Genomic DNA, 20,955 nt, shown 5'->3' with positions numbered 1-20,955 from the left:
GAAGAAATTTTTATGAAGAATGGCAACTAGTTGCCTTTTCACTGAGGAGAAAAGACATGAAAAATGAGCAATTTACATTAGATAAGGTAATAATGGTGGTATTTTCTGACAATAAAAATGGTTAAATATAAGGTCAGAGTTAAATTTAAGAGATATTAATCTCTTCCCCATACTATTTAAAAACTGAGATCCAGATGGATGTAACCATTTCTCTAAATAAATTATATGCAGGCCGTATATAAAAGCAAATCTATTAATGCCGACCTGATTTATACATGATGCATATCTAAGAACATCTGAGCTTTGCCACCACTGTCCAGGAGTGGATGCTACTCTCTCCAGAAGCTATCAGAACCACCCTCATCCAGTGCTATGAAACTTGATCCTTTCCCCCCTTACATGGAGTTAAGTACAATGCCCCTTCCATCTCTACCATCCCCCATCCTCTCCAGAATTCCATCCTCAACATTAGGGAGTTGGTTCAGAGAAAACTGCCTTCCTTCAAGGCAAGAGTTCCTGACTTAGTATTTCCACTTAGACCCCAGAAATCCATTTTCCCATAAAAACAGTGTTCCATAATGGGTAGTTGCTAGTACCATTAACAACTTAGTTCCTCGAAGCTATGGACTAAAATTGGCTTTTTGTGGACTGACCTGGAAATCTAACTGGCCTTTTTAGGCCAGGTTTCTAGGAGGAAATGTTTTGTGAATGCCAAACCACAAATCTACAAAGTTATCCCTTTTTTAAAGTTTGGAGGCTACCTTTGTGTTTATCCATGACAGATAAGGAAACTGAGGGCCAAGGAAATAAGTGATATTCCCTAGACTACACAATTGGCAAAGGTCTACAACTAGGTCATTTGGTGGTACTGCTCAAAATACCTACAATCCACCATGAGTGTAGCTGTAATGTTCACATTGAATGTGCCATCAACTGATCGCTTGCTAGTCAATGTCGTTTACTGAACACCAAATATGTGCAAAACCCTGTGCTAGATGTTATTCTGTTCACAATTATTTGTTGAGCATAAGTTGCTAATTGACATAGGGAATGTAAAGATGAAAACCTGGTTCTTTGTACCTTCGTTGGGGAAAAAATCATACTCCATGCATAAAATGATGCAAAAATACTTCTAAAAGACAAAGTAGAGAGACATTATGGCAAAATGGTAAAAGCCTAGAACTAAGATAATGGCCCTCCTGCTAAACTGCTGTTTGACCTTGGAGCAAGGCACTTAACCTTTCTCAGTCTCAATTTTCTCCTCAGTAAAACAGTAATTACACATAAATGTGTTATCATTATTATCATTACCATCATCAACAACTCATTTATACAGCGCTTTAAGGTTTTAAGAGATTTCCTCACAATCACCTGGTGAGGTAGGTAAGCCAATTTTCATTATTCTCATTTTAAAGATAGGAAACTGAGGCTCAGAGAGGCTGGCAATTTGCCCATGGTGATTATTGAATGTGATCATAATAACAGCCCACATTAAAAGCGCTCAAAGTGTTTGCCTCATTTGAGCTGCAAACAACAACCTTGTGAGGTAGATACTATTGGCATTCTTTCTCCAAGTTGTAGATGAGCAAACTGCCAATCATTGGCAGGCATACCTTGGAGACATGGTGGGTTTGGTTCCAGACCACATCAATAAAGCCAGTCACAGTGAATTTTTTGGTTTCATAGTCCATATAAAAGTTGTTCACACTACACTACAGTCAACTAAGTGTGCAGTTATATTATATCTTAAAAATATATATACCTTAATTAATAAGACTTTATTGCTAAAAAATGTTAACCATCACCCAGGACTTCAGTGAATAGTAATCTTTTTTCTGGGGGAGATCTTGCCTCAATGTTGATGGCTGTTGACTGATCAGGGTGGTGGTTGCTGAAGGTTGGGGAGATTGTGGCAATTTCTTAAAATAAGGCAGCAATGAAGTTTGCCACATTGATTAACTCTTCCTTTCTTTGAACACTTAGAAGTCATTGTAGGGTTATTAACTGGCCTAATTTCAATATTATTGTATCTCAGGGAAGAGGAAGGCCTAAGGAGAGGGAGACAGACAGGGAACGGAAAGTCAGCGAAGCAGTCAGAACACACATAACATTTATTAAGTTCATTGTCTTATATGGGTGTGATGTATAGTGCCCCCAAACAATTAAAGTAGTGAAGTCAAAGATCACTGATCACAGATTATCATAACAGATACATAATAATAATGAAAAAAGTTTGAAATATTGTGAGAATTACCAAAATGTGACACAAAAAGACACAACGAGCACACCCTTTTGGAAAAATTGTGTGGATAGATTTGCTCAACACAGGAATGCCACAAACCTTCAGTTTGTTTAAAAAAATTGTAATATCTGCGAAGCTTGATAAAGCAAAGCACCATAGAGTGAGGTATGTTTGTACTTACCTAGGTCGTAGCTGGTAAGTGTCAGGGGCAGTATTCTAAACCAGTTCTCACCTGACTCCATGTCCAGTTTCTTCTAGCATTAAAACTATGATAGTCTTATGGTACAACTAAAACTATTCTGTTCTATTGCCACTAAGTCTACCTTCACCTCAGTCAGCCATCTCACAAATGCATGCCATGGTCATGATAAAGAGGAATACAGCAAGAAAGTATGGATAACTCAGAGCAAACAAACTCAAGTATATTGGTGACTAGCTCATAATGCATACTATTATATATAGCAAGGACAAAATAAACTTAGAGGAATGCTAAGGACAAAATCAGGGTCAGATGAGGTCAACCATACAAGATTTCTTGGAAGAAACCTGGATTTCTAACAAATTTGCCAAAATCCAAACAGTAGCTAGCAGAATGGAGTCTCTAAAAAATGGCATCAACAAATTCTTAGCCTACTTATTAGCTAGTTTGTTGTTTTAAAGTTGCCTAGGTACTGCAAATAGTTTAATCTACATCTGTAGAATTACTGCAGAAAACCACTTCTCTGGATAAAAATGTGATTAACTAAAAATGAAATTCAATCATACAGTACGTCTTTAATCTGTTAAACTTCCATTTCACTAACATGTTCACAATAATTATTTTTCTGAAAAACATTGTGAGGTACTAGGATTCCCCACTAAAAGCCTCACTTCAAAGAACAAAAAGTGGGGGGGAAAGCTTCAAGAAATGGATTTCCTTTAAGAATGTTGTTGATGCAAAGTGCCTAGACAAAAAAGTTACTACCTTCATGCAATTTGAAAGATTAGGAGTACTGGAAACAATTGAAATTTAGTTTTAAAATGCATTCAATTGGATTTACATGCATAGCAAATTTGTTTTTAGTGAAAGTAATAAAGTCACATTTATCCGCATACACAGACAGGAATAAACGTAAACAAAGCAACGTAAAGCATTAGGTAGAGAGACCCTCAGTCTCTGAATTTGATAGGGTTGGGGGGAAGGGGGAGAAATAGCAATTTCTTTTGTACTAATAATCCAAAGAAGAAAAAGGTTTTGACCACCCTGGTAGAAGAGAAAGGGAGGGAAGCTTAGTTATCTCTTAATAAGAAATAAAAGTTAGTTTAACCCTCCAGTTAGGAAGGTGGTATAGAGTGTGAACTTGTGGAAGAGAAACCACTGTATTATGTCCCTGATAACCAACTATTTATAGAACTAATCAATCCACTTACGCAGGGATGTGTTAGGCTTCATTCACCCTAGAAGACGTAAGCTGTTCTCTCTCCAGGCTTCCTTAGGATGAATGGGAAGGCTTTTCTGCTCAGTAGCTACACCTCCCTCCACAAGAATGCTTGCTATCTCCAAGGTTGTTTTGTAACCCACAGCAGTTAAAAGGAGCTGTATCAACAGGTTTTCCCTCCTTCCTAACACAGAACTCCTTGTAAATGCAAACCAGGAACACTGACCAAGTTAAACAGTTATCTTAGAAATTCAAAACCAGTTTTGTCTATAGTTTTTTTTTTTTCATAGGAAATCACAATTTACATTTTTATCAGTTTGGTCTTTTTGAGCCCAGAGCTGAAAGTGGAGCAAAGGTCTAGTTTCTTGATGGCATATATATGTAATACATTTTCCAAAAGCTTGAACATTAACTTCAGAGTTCCAGTTAGGACAGAGAACTGATTCTTTTCTAGATGTAACTGCTAATGTTTTTTGAAAAACTGAAAACTTAGATAGCTGAAAAACCTACCTTTTCAAAACAAGGAAAAATAATACTGAAAGGGCAGTGATACGTAATATTCTTCCCCAAGCTTCACTTGTTAACCTCTGAAAGGTAAAATCCAAAAAGCCACTGTAATAAAAAATGATGTACTGCCCATCAGATTTATAAAACAAAGCACAATGATTTGGGATGACAATTTGACTTAGAGGGTCCCCTTTATTTTTATACCATTTTCAGTTTGTCAAACTTCAATGCCCAGTGGCTCAGTTTTGAAAAGAGTCTAAGGTAATTTGCCCCCTGTGCCAAGAATGTCCTCCCTCCCTACACCTCCTTCTTACTCCCTTTTCTGACTTACTTAAGTACTCTGCTCAAATCCCACTTTCTGCAAGAATCCTTTTCAGATAGCCAGTGCCTAGCCCCTTCATTTTGCCTGTATTATCTCCCATATCTTGAATGTACTTAGTTGTTCCTGTAGACCCCTTGCTGACTCTCCCTTTTTAGAATGTAAGCTCCTTTAAGTCAAGAATGGTGTTTTCTACAATCTTTGCATCATCAGCACTTAGTCCAGGGCTTGATACATACATCATAAGTGCTTAATAAATGCTTGATATCCATATATCTCTATCTATACACATATATCTCCATCTATCTATCTACTTGAAAGCTTCTCTGAAATTTCAGGGCATGGGCTGAAAGAAGATTCCCCAAATTAAAAATGGCATGATGGCTCAGTGGATAGAGACTGAGCCTTGAGTCAGAAAGACCAGAATTCCAATCCAGCCTCCAGTACTGAATAGCTGTGTATGGCTCTGAGTAAGACACTTAAACCTGTTTTCCTCAGTTTCTTCATCTGTAAAATGGGCTGGAGAAGAAAATGACAAAAATCAATCCTATATCTTTTCCAAGAAAACTCCAAAATAGTGTTATGAAGAGTAGGACATGACTGAAAAATGACTAAACAGCAATGATGCCACTCAGTATCTTTCCTCTAAGGACCAAAAAGCCCATCACTTATTTTATTTTCAAAAAGCCCAATATAGAGGTTAGTGGGAAAGATCAGCAAAAAAGTAGCATTTGCTAATCACTGTCAATCCAAATCAACAAGCGATTATTAGTCTCTTTTCAAAGTGCCAGACACCCTCAAGGAGTTTATATTCCAATAAGGGAAAACAAAACATAAGAGGGGAAAGAAAAAGGAGAGGGGGAAGGGAAGAAAAGGTATTCTTCTTGGGTTCAGGATAGAAAAAGAAAGACAGTCAGGAGTACTACCCTGAGAGGAATGAATACACTTGGCTTGGGAATCCTTAAAATGGACTTTCTGGGAGTATTCAGGTAATCAGAGGGAGAGGCAATAAGGTACTTCCAATATGTGAAGTCTAGGGGTAAGTGAGCTTCTGGGCCTTCCTCCAATATTTTAACCACAGCCACGCTTTCGTTCATGTAGACAGCGTAGTTTATTAGGAAAATCACTGAATATTGAGCTAGAGAACCTGGATTCGAATTTGGGCTCAGGTGCATAACATATATCTACATGACTGCAGAGAGCCTGAATTTCCCTATCTATAAAATGTTTGGACTAGATCACCTCTAAGGATCTTGGATTTAAATCCGGAAGGGATCTGTGATCCTGTCTCTTGCTTAGATGGAGATGGGAAGGTCTTTTTTGAACTGCAGTCTTTAAAAAGGAAAGTTACTTTCTTATTTGGTATCCTTATCTAGGATTCAATGAGGTTAAATTACCTACTTAAAATGTTAAATATGTAAATCAGGATTCAGAACCAATTCTAAACTCCAGATGAACTCCTTCTAGGACATTCTAAGATTCCTACTGACCCAGTCATCAGGAACCTGCAGATATCTTCATAACACAATGAAATATCAGAAGCAAATGCTTAGGGGGAAAGTTTCAAATTATTATGTTTTGGTGGCACAATGGATAAAGTAATGGACCAGGAGTCAGGAAATCAGGGTTCAAATCCTACCTCACACATATTTATTAACTGTTTGATCCTGGGTAGATCACATAATCTGTCTACCTTTACTCATCAGTAAAATGGGAATCAAAACAGCATTTACCAGGGTTGTTGTGAGGGGGGAAAATGAGATATTTATCTTAGACTTGTGATCTAGATTTCAAAAATTGAAGAGGTAATTTGGGAATTAGATAATTAATTTGATTAATATAAATGAATGAGATCATGCCATGGGAGAATGTGCCAATGAGGATATGCCATGGTTTAAGGAATTGTAAAGGTTTAGTTTGAACTAGATGTGGGGAGGGGAAGAACACCTCAACAATCCAATGTATTAAGTCCTACAATATGCAAGACCACTTGCTAGGTGTTGAACAGACAAAATAAAACTGAAAAGTAGGCCCAGTCAGCAATGGAGTGGGTTAAATATCAATATCTCCAAAGAGAATTGTTCTGCTTTGCCCCAGAAGAAAGAATTAAGTAGAAGTAGCAGAAAGGCAAATTTAAGCTTACCATAAAGGGAAGAAGAAAAAATAAACTTCCTAAGATTTCCAAAGAACTAGATGTGAGCAAAGGGAAATGGATTGATTGTAGAGGTAGTGGGTTCCTTCCTTATTGGAGATTTTCAAGTCAAGACTGGATGACAGCTCATCAGTTACGTTGTATGTTAGGGAATTGGTAGGATTTTTTTTTTCAGATATGGTTTGAGCCAGATGACCTAACTGATATTTGGGGACACTGAGGCTCATCACTCAGTGAATCAGTCAACATCATTTATTAATCACCTACCAATTGCCTACCAAATACTATGCTAGGCAATGGAGATGAAAAGACATGGGAGATCAGGAAAGGCTTCTGGTAGGTGAGATAGTAGGGAGGATTTGAAGGAAGCCAGAGAAGTCAGGAGGGAGAGACGAGAATTCCAGGCTGGGGATAACCAATGGAAATTCTCATAGTCAAGGGAAGGACTGTCATGTGCTCAGTAGGGAGGAAGATCAAGGAGTCACTGGATTACAGAATACACAGGGTGGATAAGGTATAAGAAGACTGGAAAGGTTGAGAGGAGGATAGGTTATGAAGGGCTTTGAGTGAAAGAAGATTTTATATTTGATCCTGGAGGTGATAAAAAGTCAATGGAGATTATTGACTGGAAGCTGGGGGTAGGGTAATTTTGCCAATGGTAAGATTTTAGGAGGATCACATGGACAACTGAGTGGAGGATGGACAAGAATGTGAAGAAACTTGGGGCAAGGAGTCAACACGTAAATATTGCAATAGTTCAGGGGTGAAGCAAGGATCTGTGCCAGGCTAGTGTCAGTGTCAGAGGAGAGAAGGAGGTGGACAGAGGAGACGTTATAAAGGGAAAAGTGACAGAATTTGGTAATAGATTGGATATAAGAGTTGAGTGAGGAGATGAGGCTGATACTTGACTTTGAGCCTGGGTGACCTAGAGCATGATTATGGCCTCAGCAATAGTAAGGAAATTTGAAGGGAGGGTTTTGGGGAGAAAATGATAAATTCCACTTTGGACATGTTGAGTTTACAATATCTCAAGACCCAAAAAAATCCACTTTGGGACCTGAGTTATTACTGCATTGAAGAAGGGCAAATCATGATTACAAGTTTCAGTGGCAGTTATAAAACAAAAACCCAGAACCTTTGGAAATTAGGGGATAGATAGGATAGAAAGGAGAGGGGAAATGGGAGAATGGGAGCCAAGCAGCAAAGAGAGAATGCTAAATTGTAAAAGAATTTGGAGACAATACTCTGAACTCAAAGCAGGAGTTGTTCTTCCTCTCTATTCCCCTCACTCTTCTTGTAACCTTTCATCTGAGTCTTTTTTAATTTTTTTTTTGTTTTGGAAAAGTCTTTAAAATTATGCAGTGAACTTGGCATTGCAATTTAAATTTAACGTTGCATTTTCCCCACTTCTTAAAGTGACAGATGAAAAAACCATTCTGGATTCATGTTAAAAATCTATTGTTCAGTTTTCAATATGGAGGTAAAGAATTCTTTATGAGGCAGACCATTAATGTTTCTGGAAAGAGATTCGGAGAAAAAATAATTTTGGCCCTTTGTCCATGTCTTTGCACAGGCTAGTATACTCCTCTTCCTCATTTCTATCCCTGGAAACGCAGTTTCCTTCAGGACAGAGATCAAGTACTACCTCCTTCAAGAGACCTTTCCTGATGTCCCCCAGGTTAGTTCCCACCATCCCTTGCCTCCAAATCTCTTGACATTTGCTTTCTGAATCTCCTCATAGAATGACTATATAACAATGCAAACTCCCTGTAGGCAGTGATGTTATTTTTGTATTTGTATCTCCAGCTTGTATCATAGTACATGGCATATAGTAGGCACTTAGTAAATCCTTACTATTCAACCATTCCAAATTAAAGTTTTCAGATGGTTTGAAAACATGAGAATTATTCTGCATTTGAAGTTCTGAAATATCCTTCTTATTCATTTTCCCAATCTTAAACTGGGGGACAAATAGGTGAAGCTTTGGGTCCTTCTATTCGACTGAATTCTGTTGGTCAATTCACTAAGGGGATAGATGTAAAAGAAAAACAATAGTGTTTCTGGTCCCTAGTCCTAAGACAAAAAAATAGAGCTTTTCAGTATTGAACACTGCCCCATAGTCAGTCCAACAGAATATTGGGGAATTGTTGGGGGGTAGTGGCAATGAGATTCTGTAGTAGGGGGTATATATGAGCTGATAAGGTGGTAACTGATGAAAGAAGTTGGCTTGAGGCTGCCTGGACATTACCAGGAAGCCCAGTAGAGACAGATATAGATAGCTAAGTGACCCAGTGGACAGTATTAGGCTTTGGATGGGACCTGGAGAGAGGAAAGCCTCCTTGTGCGTCACTTCCTTCAGCGTCAGTTTCCTCAGTTGTAAAATGGAAATAATAATAGTGCTTACTTCACAGGGTTATTAAGAAATTTTGATTAAGAAATCTATATGAAGACATTAAAATAATATTATTTAAAGCAACATCTAAATGTTACCTATTATTTTATGTCCTTCAAAAGTTAAAATTTTTTGTGTGTATTAAATTATATCAATAATGAGTTGGTTAAAGCCTACACCTTTTTGCTTGGTCCTCTACGCAGATGAAAAAACTGACCTACATTCTTTTTTAAAATTGCCTTTTATGTACTTGAAAATAGTTGGGTTACTCCTGAGTCTTCTCTTCAGGCTTTATACTGATGAAATTTAACTTTTATCATAGGTTATTCCTCTGAAAAATGTTCAATTCTCCCACGTTGTTTTTTAGAATGTGGAGATAGTAACTAGTCAGACTCATCTAACCAAGGTCTGACCAATGTTAAATATTCTGACAGGTTTTGTTGGCACTCTCTTATCATAGTCATATTCCCTTTCATACAGCCAGGGATCAAGTTCATGTTTTAAATAAATGGAACTACATTAGTGACTCACAGTCACCGCCTATCACCCAAACCATGCCAGTTTTCATGACCTGAGTCTGAAGAATTTGGAAATCCTACAAGAAAATAAGTCAAGGCTGTAATACTGAACTGAACAAGCAATACCAAACCCTAGAACTTTGGGTTTAAAAAAACACAACTCGTAGCTGCTAAGCTCACTTTTCAAGAACGACTGGAAATTTTTCTTGTTTTATTTTTACGTTAAGCTTTTAAGCAGATTTAAATTCTTCTAAATCCTTGCTTTTTAGAAATTTTCAGACAATTCCGGGCGTTGAGTCAACAAATAGTCTACTTACTTTTAACTAAAGTCAAAATCTGTTAATGAAAGAACTGGGACCTAGGCCATTATTTGCTATTGTGGATGATAATTAAAATTCAATTCCAAAATTCTGAGAAGGTATGTTTTGTTATTCAATTTCTATTAATAAGATGAGGTGATGCAAGGGATAGAGCCTTGGGCCTTGAGTCAGAAAGACTAGTGTTCAAAATTGACTTTTAGGTGCTTTATGACCCTGGGCGAATCACTTAACCCTGTTTGCCTCAGTTTCCTCATTTGTAAAATGAGCTGGAGAATGAAATGGCAAACCACCCCAGTATCTTTTGCCAGGAAAACCCCACATGGGCTATGACTGAACAACAACCACTATTTTACCAGTTACAGGGTCATTTTTTTTTTTGGTTAAAACAAAACAAAATTTAAGAAAACCTGTGATGAAGGTTAAATTGTTTCAAACCTGACTTGCATGTTGAAAGAGAACTCTATCATCTGGTAGGACTTCATAGCTTTAATCTGTCTCTTGGTACTGTTCCAGTTTATAAGTTTTGTAGTTAGGGTCAAGGAAAATATATCTTCTCCTTTACAGCTATCTAGGAATGGCTTTCTTGTGATAATAAACTCATTCTTCAGTAATCACTTAATTTATAGCCAGAATATGCAGATTTGATCTGATTATATCTAGGTTGGGTTTCTTATTGAAGGAATGAAAAATTCTGCCTTACCAACCAATAATCTTGTTCTCCAGTTTGGATAAAGATATTGCCAGCCATACTTTGCTCATTTTCCGTGACTAAAACTTAATTTCATTTTCTGGTATCTAAAAAACCATTTCTAGACACCAGCCTTTTTCCACTTGACACTTCAAAGACCTGAGAAGATTCACAACCACGCCTTTTCCTCATAACCTCAAACTACACTTTTTGTTTTATAGTTTTTCACAACACTTACAGCATTTAAAAACATTAACCCTTTCCCTTAAATGAAATTGTTCATTTCTTGGGTTAATTATTCCTTTATGAGAACTTTGTCCCTCAAATCCTGGTGCTTTCAATCTCGGAAGGCAAAGAGGAAGATGAAACACCAGAGGGTAGTACTTTTTTATTTCTCTGTAGATGTGTTACTCTTATCTGTGTAAATGTGTTGTACAGTAAACCCCAGGAGAATAGGGACAGGGTCTTACCTTAATTTCATTTCTGTCCCAACACAGGACTCAGAACAAGGTACGCATTAATGTATGTTGAATGATCTTGGGTAAGTCCCCTGAAATTCCTTCCAGTTCATTTTTCTCATCTGCTTAGCTTTTATCTTTGTACCTCCAGTATCTAGGAAGAGCAACTGATGCAAAGAAGGTGCTTGCTAATGCTTCTTCACTGATGGGTCAGGAAAAGGAGCAGGGTGGATTTAGACAACACCTGAGGTTGTATCGAGCTCCAGTGCTTTTTAAAAAAAATCAAAATTCCCTCTTAATTCTGCCCATTTAGACTAGTTATCTCTCCACTACTCAGGACCAGTCTGGACCAGTCTGCTCATATTTACAATTCTGTATCCTTTGGGGATACTTTGGGCTACTTTTCACACCATTCACCCCTTCCCCCCAAATATTTGTTACCTGATTTCCCTATGTTTCCAACCCAGTAGAACACAGCTATAAAAATCTCTCTCTTCCTTGTATGTTTTCTTCTCTTAACAGTCTTTTTCTTTTACTTCTCCTTATGTGCCAAATGTTTTAACACAAAGATGGTGCTGTCAATCAACTATTTATTTAGCGCCCAGTGGATGACTCCCTGAAGTCTTATACTAATTGGAGTTAACTCCCACGCCCCGTCCCTACCCTCCCTATTATTTTAACTCTCTAGAAAAGAGAATTTTCATTGTTATTTAAACCAATTCTTTTAAATCCTCTAAGTACATCATAAGGAATCAGTAAATAAAAAGGAACTTACCTTTATTAGAAAAGTTGATGACCTAGATAGATTATGTCTTCTTTCACCCCATCCAATTTAATCTAACCAGCAGCATTTACAGAGTATACAGAATACTGGTACCTTGCTAGGGGCCAAGGGATATACAAAGGAAGGGTAAGGAAATGTCCCTCCCTCGACATTTACATTCATTTAGTTTGGCTCTACAATTACAATCACAATTTCAACTCCCAAAACCCAACACAGGATTTATGCTGGTTTCCCAGAAGGGTCCCCACAATTCCCTGTATTATCTTGTCTGGTCCAGACTGAAGTATCCCCTTTTTACTGAGTTTCAGGACCTAATGTAAGAAGTATTTTTTTTTCCAGTGGGGTACTCTGCTTTCCCTGTGGGGGTTGTTTTGTAACTGTTCACTTCTGTATTAGTATATTCTCATTTAGTTTTGTAGGTGCCAAAAAGGTGATGAACCAAAAATAGTAAATACTCCTCTAAAAGAGTAAAATAAAAATAACAATACCGATATGTAGTATTTATATAATATTTAAATTTACAAATGGAAATACTTCCAATACTTTCCTGATATTTGCGAAACTATTTTAACTAATGCTTGCATTTTTATACATGCACCCAAAGTGTAGCATAGGTGTCATTTTATTTAATAAGTCAATTTTAAAACATAGCAAGCCTTGTTTCAGTGGATCTGGTACTTTTAGAACACTATGCCTACACTTAATTGGAGATACCTCAAGCATATTCCAGCTCCCCTTCTGTTTCACCTTCCCCCCCCCCCCCATTAGGGTTGAAATTTTACTCCTTTCATGTGACCTCTTTCAAATCTCACAAGGTCCTTTTCAAAACCTGATGGCCAAGATTATGGTCTTTTCCCCAAGGAATGGTAGTTTTTGTGTAGGTTTTCTACCTGATGGGCAAGAGGCCAAACAGTCCATTTTATGTTAGAAGAGTAAGAAAGTCTAGCTTAGAGGTGTCATTTAAAAAAATTTTGTTCCTCTTTTTTTCCTTGTTTCCAATCCATATTCTCCAACCTCCCCCCTTCCTTTTTTAGCTGTCTGAACTAGAGGCAGTTATTGCTTGGTAAAGCTTCCAGAAACTGGGGTTCTGGACCAGATCACATTTACCAAGCTTCATTCAGCAGACTTTCTAACTGGGTCCCTAGACCCCTTCCTGCGTGTCTTGCAAATGTCTGCCTTCTTACTTTCTGTGTGAAACAGACTCCTTGGTTAAGTTAAGACTTTCCAACCTCTAGACACCAGCCCTTAATATTGGGAGCCAAGGAAACTTTTCCACTTTCAAGAGAGAGGGGGAAAAAAAGCAAAACAGTTCATAAGGAAAGGAAGGGGGAAAAAGTACATTGGCATGTTTCAAAAGAGAGTCTAAGCACATTTAACCAGGGTATTTCTTGGAGGAGGAAAAACTCTACTGAATTTGACCTGAACCAACCCTTCTCTTTTTCTCCCTTCCCCCAGTAGTAGGCAACTGGCTAAAGAACTTAGCCTGGAGCAGCTAAAGGCTGACTTCAGGAGGTCCACCCACACCCAATGACTTCTACCTTCCAAGTCTTCATTAAATTTCTGCAATACTGAAACTTGCAAGAGTAAGAACAACAAAATTCACATCTACTCTAGATGTGAGAGTAATCCAGAGTACCATGATGAAATGGCTGTAGAATCTGTCTAGCCCTGAGTTAAATAAATTCTAGCTGTGGCCGGTGAATTAGAAACTCAGTAACTTGAGTTCGAATCACAGGTTGATCTCTAATCTATTCTGCAATTGTTTGGCTAAATGACTCTTAGAAACGTCATTGATTTTTAGAGCTGGAAGAGGTTTAATCTAACTCTTCCTTACTGCCATTTTACCAATGAGGAAACTAAACATTTATTAAACACTTTGTATGTGCCAGACACTATTCTCAGTGCTGGAGATACAAAAAGAGTCAAAAGACAGTCCCTACCCTCAAGAGCTCATAATCTAAGGGGACTGGGAGATAACAAGTAAACCAATAGGTACAATCAAGCTACATATTGGACAAATAGGAAATAAATAAGAGATAGAAGGCACTAGAACTATAGGAATTGGGGAAGATTTCCTGTAGAAGATATGATTTTAGTTGGGATTTAAACGAAGCCAGGAAAGCCCAGAGGTAGAGATGAGGAGGAAGAACATTCTAGTCATGGGGGATAGCCAGTGAAAAAGCCTACAGTGGAGATGGAGTGCCTTGTTCATGGGACAAGGAGGCCAGTGTCACTAGATAGGAAGGGGCTAGGTTTTAAAGGGCTTTAAACAACAGAGGAATTTTTATTTGATCCTTAAGTCAATAGGGAATCAGTGGAATTTATTGAATGGAGAGGATAAGGTTGGACCTGTGCTTTAGCAAAATCACTTTGGCAGCTGAATAGAGGATGAATTGAAGTGAGGGAGTTTTGGGGCAGGCAGGCACACCAGCAGCTGTTACAGTAGTCCAGGTGTGAGGCAATGAGGGCCTGTACTAGAGTGGTGGCTGTGTCAGTAGAGAGAAGGAGGTATAGTCAAGAGATGTTGCAAAGCTGAAATAGACAGGCCTTGGCCACAGATTAGGTATGGAGGGTGAGAGATAATAAGAAGTCAAGGATGACACCTTGGTTTCAAGCCCAAGAGACTGGAAGGGTGGTAGAATATTTAGGGAGAAAGAAAAAGGAGCTTGATGTTGGACATGTTGAGTTTAAGATTTCTATTATTACAAATACAGTTTGAGATGTCTGTAATATGGTAGGAGATGTGAGACTGGAGATCAGTAGAGAAATTAGGGCAGGATAGGGAGATTTGAGATTCATCAGCTTAGAAATAGTAATTAAACTCATAGAATCTGATGAGATTTCCAAGTGAAAATAGACTAAGCTATGCTTTAAAATTTCCTACTTTACAAATAATGTTAGTCTTGACTATATCATCTATGCTCAATAAATATAATTATAAAAATGTTTTCCTTTATTACGGTTTTATTGGATTAAAATATAACTTATCAAGCGCATTTTATCTGCAATTGGTGAATTTTAGTTTATGACACTGTCAGATGTGGTTTAACTGTCCAGATATCAACTAGTTTGTCTTAAAAATTTTTGTAACCAGATCCACCCATAAATTTTCTGTGTAGTGGAGTGGGAAGATGAGTTGAGAAAACCCTTAGGTAGCTAGGTGATTCAGTGGATAGAACATGGGGCCTGGAGTCAGGAAGACCTGAGTTCACTTGTAGCCTTAGATACTTACTAGTTGTGTGACCCTGGAAAAATCATTTAACCTCTCTTTCCCTTAATCTATTGGAGAAGGAAATGGCAAACTACTCTAGTATCTTTGCCAAGAAAAACCCACAGACAGTATGGCCCACAGGATTACACAAAGAATTGGACATGACTGAACAACTGTTAAATCACAGCACAATCTCTTTCCCTCCCTAAAAAAGTCTATATTGAGGTCAATATTTGTGTATGAAGAGTGAAAATAAGGAAGAAAAAAACACCAGTAGCCCAAATACTCTTATCTTTTAAGTCAGGCATGGATAACTTCAATATAATTTGATTTTAAGTGCTAAGATTTTCTCAAACAATTCCTTAATGCTTACTTGTATAAGAACCTATAGAAAATTATGTGCTTTTAAGGAGGTGTCTGGCTTTTGTAAACGTATCTTTGAGATTATTTTTTAAATATCCTTCAAAGCAGCTTTCATTATTAATACTTCACCTTTTAGTAGTGTGGACCCTATTGTATACCTAGGGTCTGATGCTTTTTTTCGTTTGAATGTATCTTCATAATTCCCAGTACTGTGAAAAAAATCAAAGAAACATCTGGATATTTCACTTACACAGTACCACACATAAGATATTTTCAAACAGTCATGTGATTAGTTAATTTTGTCCTAATTTCTCCCTCTGTAAATTAAGAAAGGGTAAGATAGCTGGTTCCATCTCTGCCAGTGGAAAATTAAAAAAAAAAAGAAATATATACTCTATTGATAATGGGTCTGTTGTATATGTGAAAGGCACCATATGGTTATTAATTTCTAAAACAGAGATTGTTAAAAATCTCTCTGGAGGTTACTATGAAGACCAGCTATTGGCTCCTTTTTGAGTTCGTCATTGTAGAGAGGTATGTACTTAATGGTTTAATATTGAAACCTTCCATTCATGTTAACAATTTTTACAAAAGATAAAAAATTTCAATTAAAAAAAAAGGCTTATGAATTCCTTTAGCATAGGGAATAAGTTAGCCCTCATCTTCATATCCCCAAAAGAGTCTACCCTTGGGAAGTGCTCAGTAAATTGCTTAAAAAATGAATGACTAAAATTTAGTCAGGTTGGCAAACTATGGCCCATGGGCCAGATTCACTGCCTGTTTCTGTGTGATCCCTCAAGTGGAGAATGGGCTTTGCATTTTTAAACTATAATAAAACTTCTTGCACTAAATAGTTAAAAGTCAGCCCTAGAAAGTTTATATACCATATTAGTATATATGTGCTATATGAATCCTAAATAATCACTCTATTGTTCTCAGTTTGCAAATGGTCAGGGGTAGATGAGATTGTAAATACTTTTTGAAATATTTTTTAAAATTAGGAGGATAAAGGAAGTAAAAGGTTCTGATAATAGTTTGAAATAAGTGCTTGGTGCTACCTATTTTCTCACTGAGATTTTCTCAAACTACTTCGGCACAGGCCGGAGTATGAACACAGCTCCAAAACCTGAGGGCAAAGAATGTTAGCATTTTCAGGAGCCATTAAAATAGAAAATGAGTAAAAAGAAAACAAAACAGCAATCCCACACACATAGCCCTCCATGCACACTCCAGTTAAATCCTAAAGTGGAAAAAGTACCTCCCCAGCTTTCAAGACTGAACTTTGCTTCATTACTGAGCTATGCAACATGATCTCAGTGTCTATCCCTGAAACGAAGAAACAGCTTGCACCTGGCACAGAGATGTGGTCATCAGGCAGAAGATAGTTCTGCCAGCAAGCAAGAAAACAGGATCCTTAAATTCAGGAAACAAGATAAGGCAATAAAGACAGAGAACTGGAAACTGTCTATCCATTCTGACTCAAAAGGCCAAATTTGCAGCACTAGTATAATGTCCAAGTAGCTAAGCCTGTCATACTCTTAAATTATTTCTTTGATCAGCTCTTGCACTGGTTAATTAAATAGAGATTACAAGGAAGGAAAGAAGCAAATACTTTTTAAGTACCCACTGTGTACCAAGCACTTATCAGTATGTCATTTAAGTGTCACAACAGCTCTGTGAGGTAGGTGCTTTTATCATCACCATATTGTAGGTAAGGAAACTGAGGAAGACGGAGGTTAAATGACTTGCCCAGGATCACACAGACAGAATGTGTCTGAGGCCAAATTTGAACTCATATCTTCCTGACTCTAGACCCAGGGTTCTATCCACTGTGCCACCCAGCTGCCTTTAGGTATTAGAAAGCACCCTGTATTAAGCATAAAAATGTTCTCACACCTCGTTACACTGAAATGATGTTAATCTATATAATATGATGGATCTAATGGATATAGATATATAATCTATATGATAAATCCTGGGAAAGTCCAGGGTATCATGAGAGTTCAGATAGACCCATGTACCATAGCAGAAAGAGCTTTGTTTTGGAGAGACCTAGGTTTGAATCTACCAGTGGGTGTCATTGCTCCTCAGTTTCCTCCTTTGTAAAATGTGAAGGTTGGACTAGAATAGCTCTAACGTCCCTTCCAGATCTAAGTTCTGAGAAGTTATGTAGATTCATAAAACAGGGTTGGACCAGGGGACTGACAACTCTTTCATTTTCTTAGCAAGCAGAAATAAGTAAGTTTATCAGGAACAGAGAGTTAGCTAAATAGCAAGAACAATTAGTTTATTTAAAAGGATGAGCAAGTTGTACATAATAAATGAGCAGTTTCATATGCAATCATCTTTTTTTATTATATTATGGAAATATTTGTTTTATTCCATAAGTTAAAAATAAAATAAATTTTTAAAAGAACAATTAATTAAAATAGGAAGTTATCAGATGCTTCTTCTTCCCACTTTGATTTCCTTTTCTCCCTCCACAAAGGGCTTCCTGGTAGTAATTTTGGGATGTCCCAGGGTTTCTTTCTCTCTTAATGTGTCCTGAGCTGTCTTCCCACCAAGGATCTTTATGTCCTAACCTGTCTTTCCCTCCCCTTAAAACTGAATATATTTCTGAGCGACCTTTTATGCTAAATGTGTTTTATAGTGTTTGCCCCAGCCTAGCAATTCTTGTTATAGAAGTCATCTTATTGCCTTGTGAGAGCTAGAACGAACTATTCATGTAGCCATGGCAACCCTTTTTAATCTTGGACTTTGCATACATCTTACCATTGTAACTGACCATTCTTGATGTAAGAACAGATTGGTGCTACTATCTATTAACTTTAGCTAGCAACCGAAGTGAGAGGCTGTCTTTGATATTTTTATTCCTCTTAAACAGTTCTGTTATTATCAGATACCATCTACTCCAGTGACAGTGTCAGGCAACAATGATGTTAATAGTAATGATAATGAAAATGAACCACTAATGTTTATATAGTGCTTACTACGGCCAGATACTGTGCTAAGTGCTTTACAGTGATCATCTCATTTGATCCTCACAACTCTGGGAGATAGATGTTATTATTGTCCCTATTATATAGATGAAAATTTAGGCAAATAGGGTCACACAGGTAGTAAATATCTGAGGTCAGATATGAACTGTAGTCTTCCTCACTCCAGGCTCAGCACCCTATCTGCTGTATTTTTTTAAAAAAAGAAAATCCCTATTTTCTCTAGAAGTGAGCCTAGAGCTATTAATGAAGATACACTAAAAAACAGACTTCCCTAAAAGCCTGCTCCAATGCCTCATGTTGACTTGGAGCCCTTTGGGTTTCAGAGTAGAGCACAGAACTCTGTCAGGTCCTAACAACGTATAAAGGCTTTGCTTATTGACTCATAGATGAAATTTAGGCTGTCCAAGGTCCAGCCAAGTTAAATTTGGAGAGGCACATTGCCTGGCTGCAGGATGATGGATTTTTTTTTTTAAGCAGCAACTTCCATTAATTTGTTGAATGGTGTAGATACTGTCCGATCCTACTAGATAAAAAAGTTTATGGGAAAGCTCAAATCCCCTAAGTCTTGACTATAGGAATTGCTGAAAGCCCCCCCCTTTTTCTCCCCCACCAATAAGGAACTTGAATATCAATTACTACCAATTTCCCAGGAGTCCCTTCCCCCTTCATAAACCTCCCTTCCCCCTCCCCCCAATCCCAGGCGCAGATCTGCACCCGTTCCCAAACCATGACCTGAGCACTAGGTCCAGGCTTTCCACTTTCTCTCTCCCCTTTCTTCACCTCCACCCCCTCCCTTGCCAATGCCTGCTCTTGTTTGACCCAGATAAGGACCCTATAAAAATTCACCAGGCTTTACTGGTTTGGGCACTTCCACCTGGGACTCTGGAGGATCTGACTCATGTCTATCCTTCCTGACCACACATTGTATTTCCCCTCAATAAAACTGGCTTGTTCTACTTTTTCTCTGCCGATTCTGTCTTGTGCTCCAGACTTCCTTATACTGCATTTTGAAATTGTAACCTCATGTCAAACTGCATTGACAGATGATGGCCATTAGCACTGGTGGAGGGAGTATTTACAAAATCAAGCATTTCCCCATAGAAATTATGTTATAAAGGGTAAGTGAGGCATTTTAACTAGAACCTAACTGAACTAGAATATTGAAACTACAGAACCTGGGACAAATGGTACTATAGACCCCAATAATAATTTGTAACTTTATTTCTAGGGGAAAATGAGGGAAGTTTCAACTTAAGATTCCTTGGATATCCCCCTTGGATATCCCCCTTGGATATTCCTTGCTATTTCTCCTACCTCATCATCAAGAGTAGGGAGTCTCTTGAACCTCTCTTATCCTATGCTGGTAAAAACAGTGATTCTTATGGTATTTTGGCAATTATTTCCTGAGTGCCTATAATCTACCCCTTCACTCCCCAGGAACCCTTTGCTACCCAAGGCCCCCATACCCATAGGAAGAGCCATTGCTAGAGTAGGGCTTAAGTATTAACCAATGGTGCCCTTTGTAGCAGCCATGGCTCCAGAAATGGTGCCTCAAGGGGCAGCTTCCACAGGCATTACCATAAGGCATTCTTTCTCCCAGTGTTCTAGGTGAATGTCATAACACCAGATATCAGGCTTGTTCTTTCTGCCCACTGCAACCTCCACCACAGACCTTTGGGATGGTGGCAACAACTCAAATGTTCACTTCTTGAATGGTTGTGGTCATTCCAAACCTGGGCACTGCCCAAATGCTACAGGGATCACTAATGTGATATACTCCTGGTATGTCTTTAGGGAAATTTGGCTCAGTGTAGTCTGACACACAAATTTGGTTCTTTTTCTCATAGAGAAACCTAATATATCATATCTTTATGATATTTAGTGATCTAAAACCAATTTTGGTAGCTTGGAAAAAGTGAGGGCCTCCTTCTCTGAAAGCACTCTGCTTTTTGTGGCCATATGAATGCCTGGGGATGACTGCTGACTTACTCACTTGAATTTATTGCATTGAAATTGTCCCTAGCAAAATAGAACTCAGCAGAAGAGGAAAATGGAGAAAGAATTCAAAGGAATTTTAATAATTCTGAAAGTATACATCCGAAGAAGTCTCCTGAAGCTAAACTGAAATGTTTAATGGAATTTGGTTTATGTAAAATAAAAGTGAATTCTTACATTTTATCAGGTTTTGTTTGGGTAAAGGGCAAAGTCATATTGTTTAGTTAAGAGTGAAATATAATCGTTGAGTCATTCCACAATTGAATTGTTCATTTTATTGTACTTTTTGGTACCTTTTGGCAATATAATATATTGTAAAGTATTTTACAGTTGTCCTGATTACCATGAAATGAATATTGAAGGTACCCTAACTTTTGAAATAGAAAATGAACAAAAAAATGTGCTCCCCCACCTATAATAATAGCTCACATTTATATTGTGCTTTTAGGTTTGCAAAGGCTATTTCATGTGTATGTGAGAGTGTGTGTGTGTGTGTGTGTGTGTGTGTATGTTTGATCCATATATTTTTGAGGTGGGTGCTATTATTGTCTATTTTAGAGATGGGGAACTTAAAGCTAAGACAGGTTTA

The 20,955-nt window shown here is 37.8% G+C and overlaps 1 protein-coding gene across 2 annotated transcripts in view; it reads right to left on the bottom strand.

The window, feature by feature from the left end:
- Window positions 1-20,955, bottom strand: part of SLC39A10 (solute carrier family 39 member 10) — a 136,826-nt gene that overhangs the window by 84,270 nt on the left and 31,601 nt on the right. Inside the window, exon 1 of one of the 2 annotated variants that reach the window (XM_072612715.1) lies at window positions 3,653-3,745. The exons of the other annotated variant lie outside the window; for it this stretch is intronic. Within the exon in view, the coding sequence (XP_072468816.1) occupies window positions 3,653-3,674 (22 nt within the window). The 5' untranslated portion in view covers window positions 3,675-3,745. Of the gene's footprint in view, window positions 1-3,652; window positions 3,746-20,955 lie in introns of those variants that run through there. 2 annotated transcript variants of the gene reach the window in all.

This window comes from Notamacropus eugenii, chromosome 5 (assembly GCF_028372415.1).
Source record: "Notamacropus eugenii isolate mMacEug1 chromosome 5, mMacEug1.pri_v2, whole genome shotgun sequence".
Taxonomy (NCBI): Eukaryota; Metazoa; Chordata; class Mammalia; order Diprotodontia; family Macropodidae; genus Notamacropus; species Notamacropus eugenii.
Note: the sequence above shows the minus strand (reverse complement) of the source record. Positions and strands in the feature narration are given on the sequence as shown.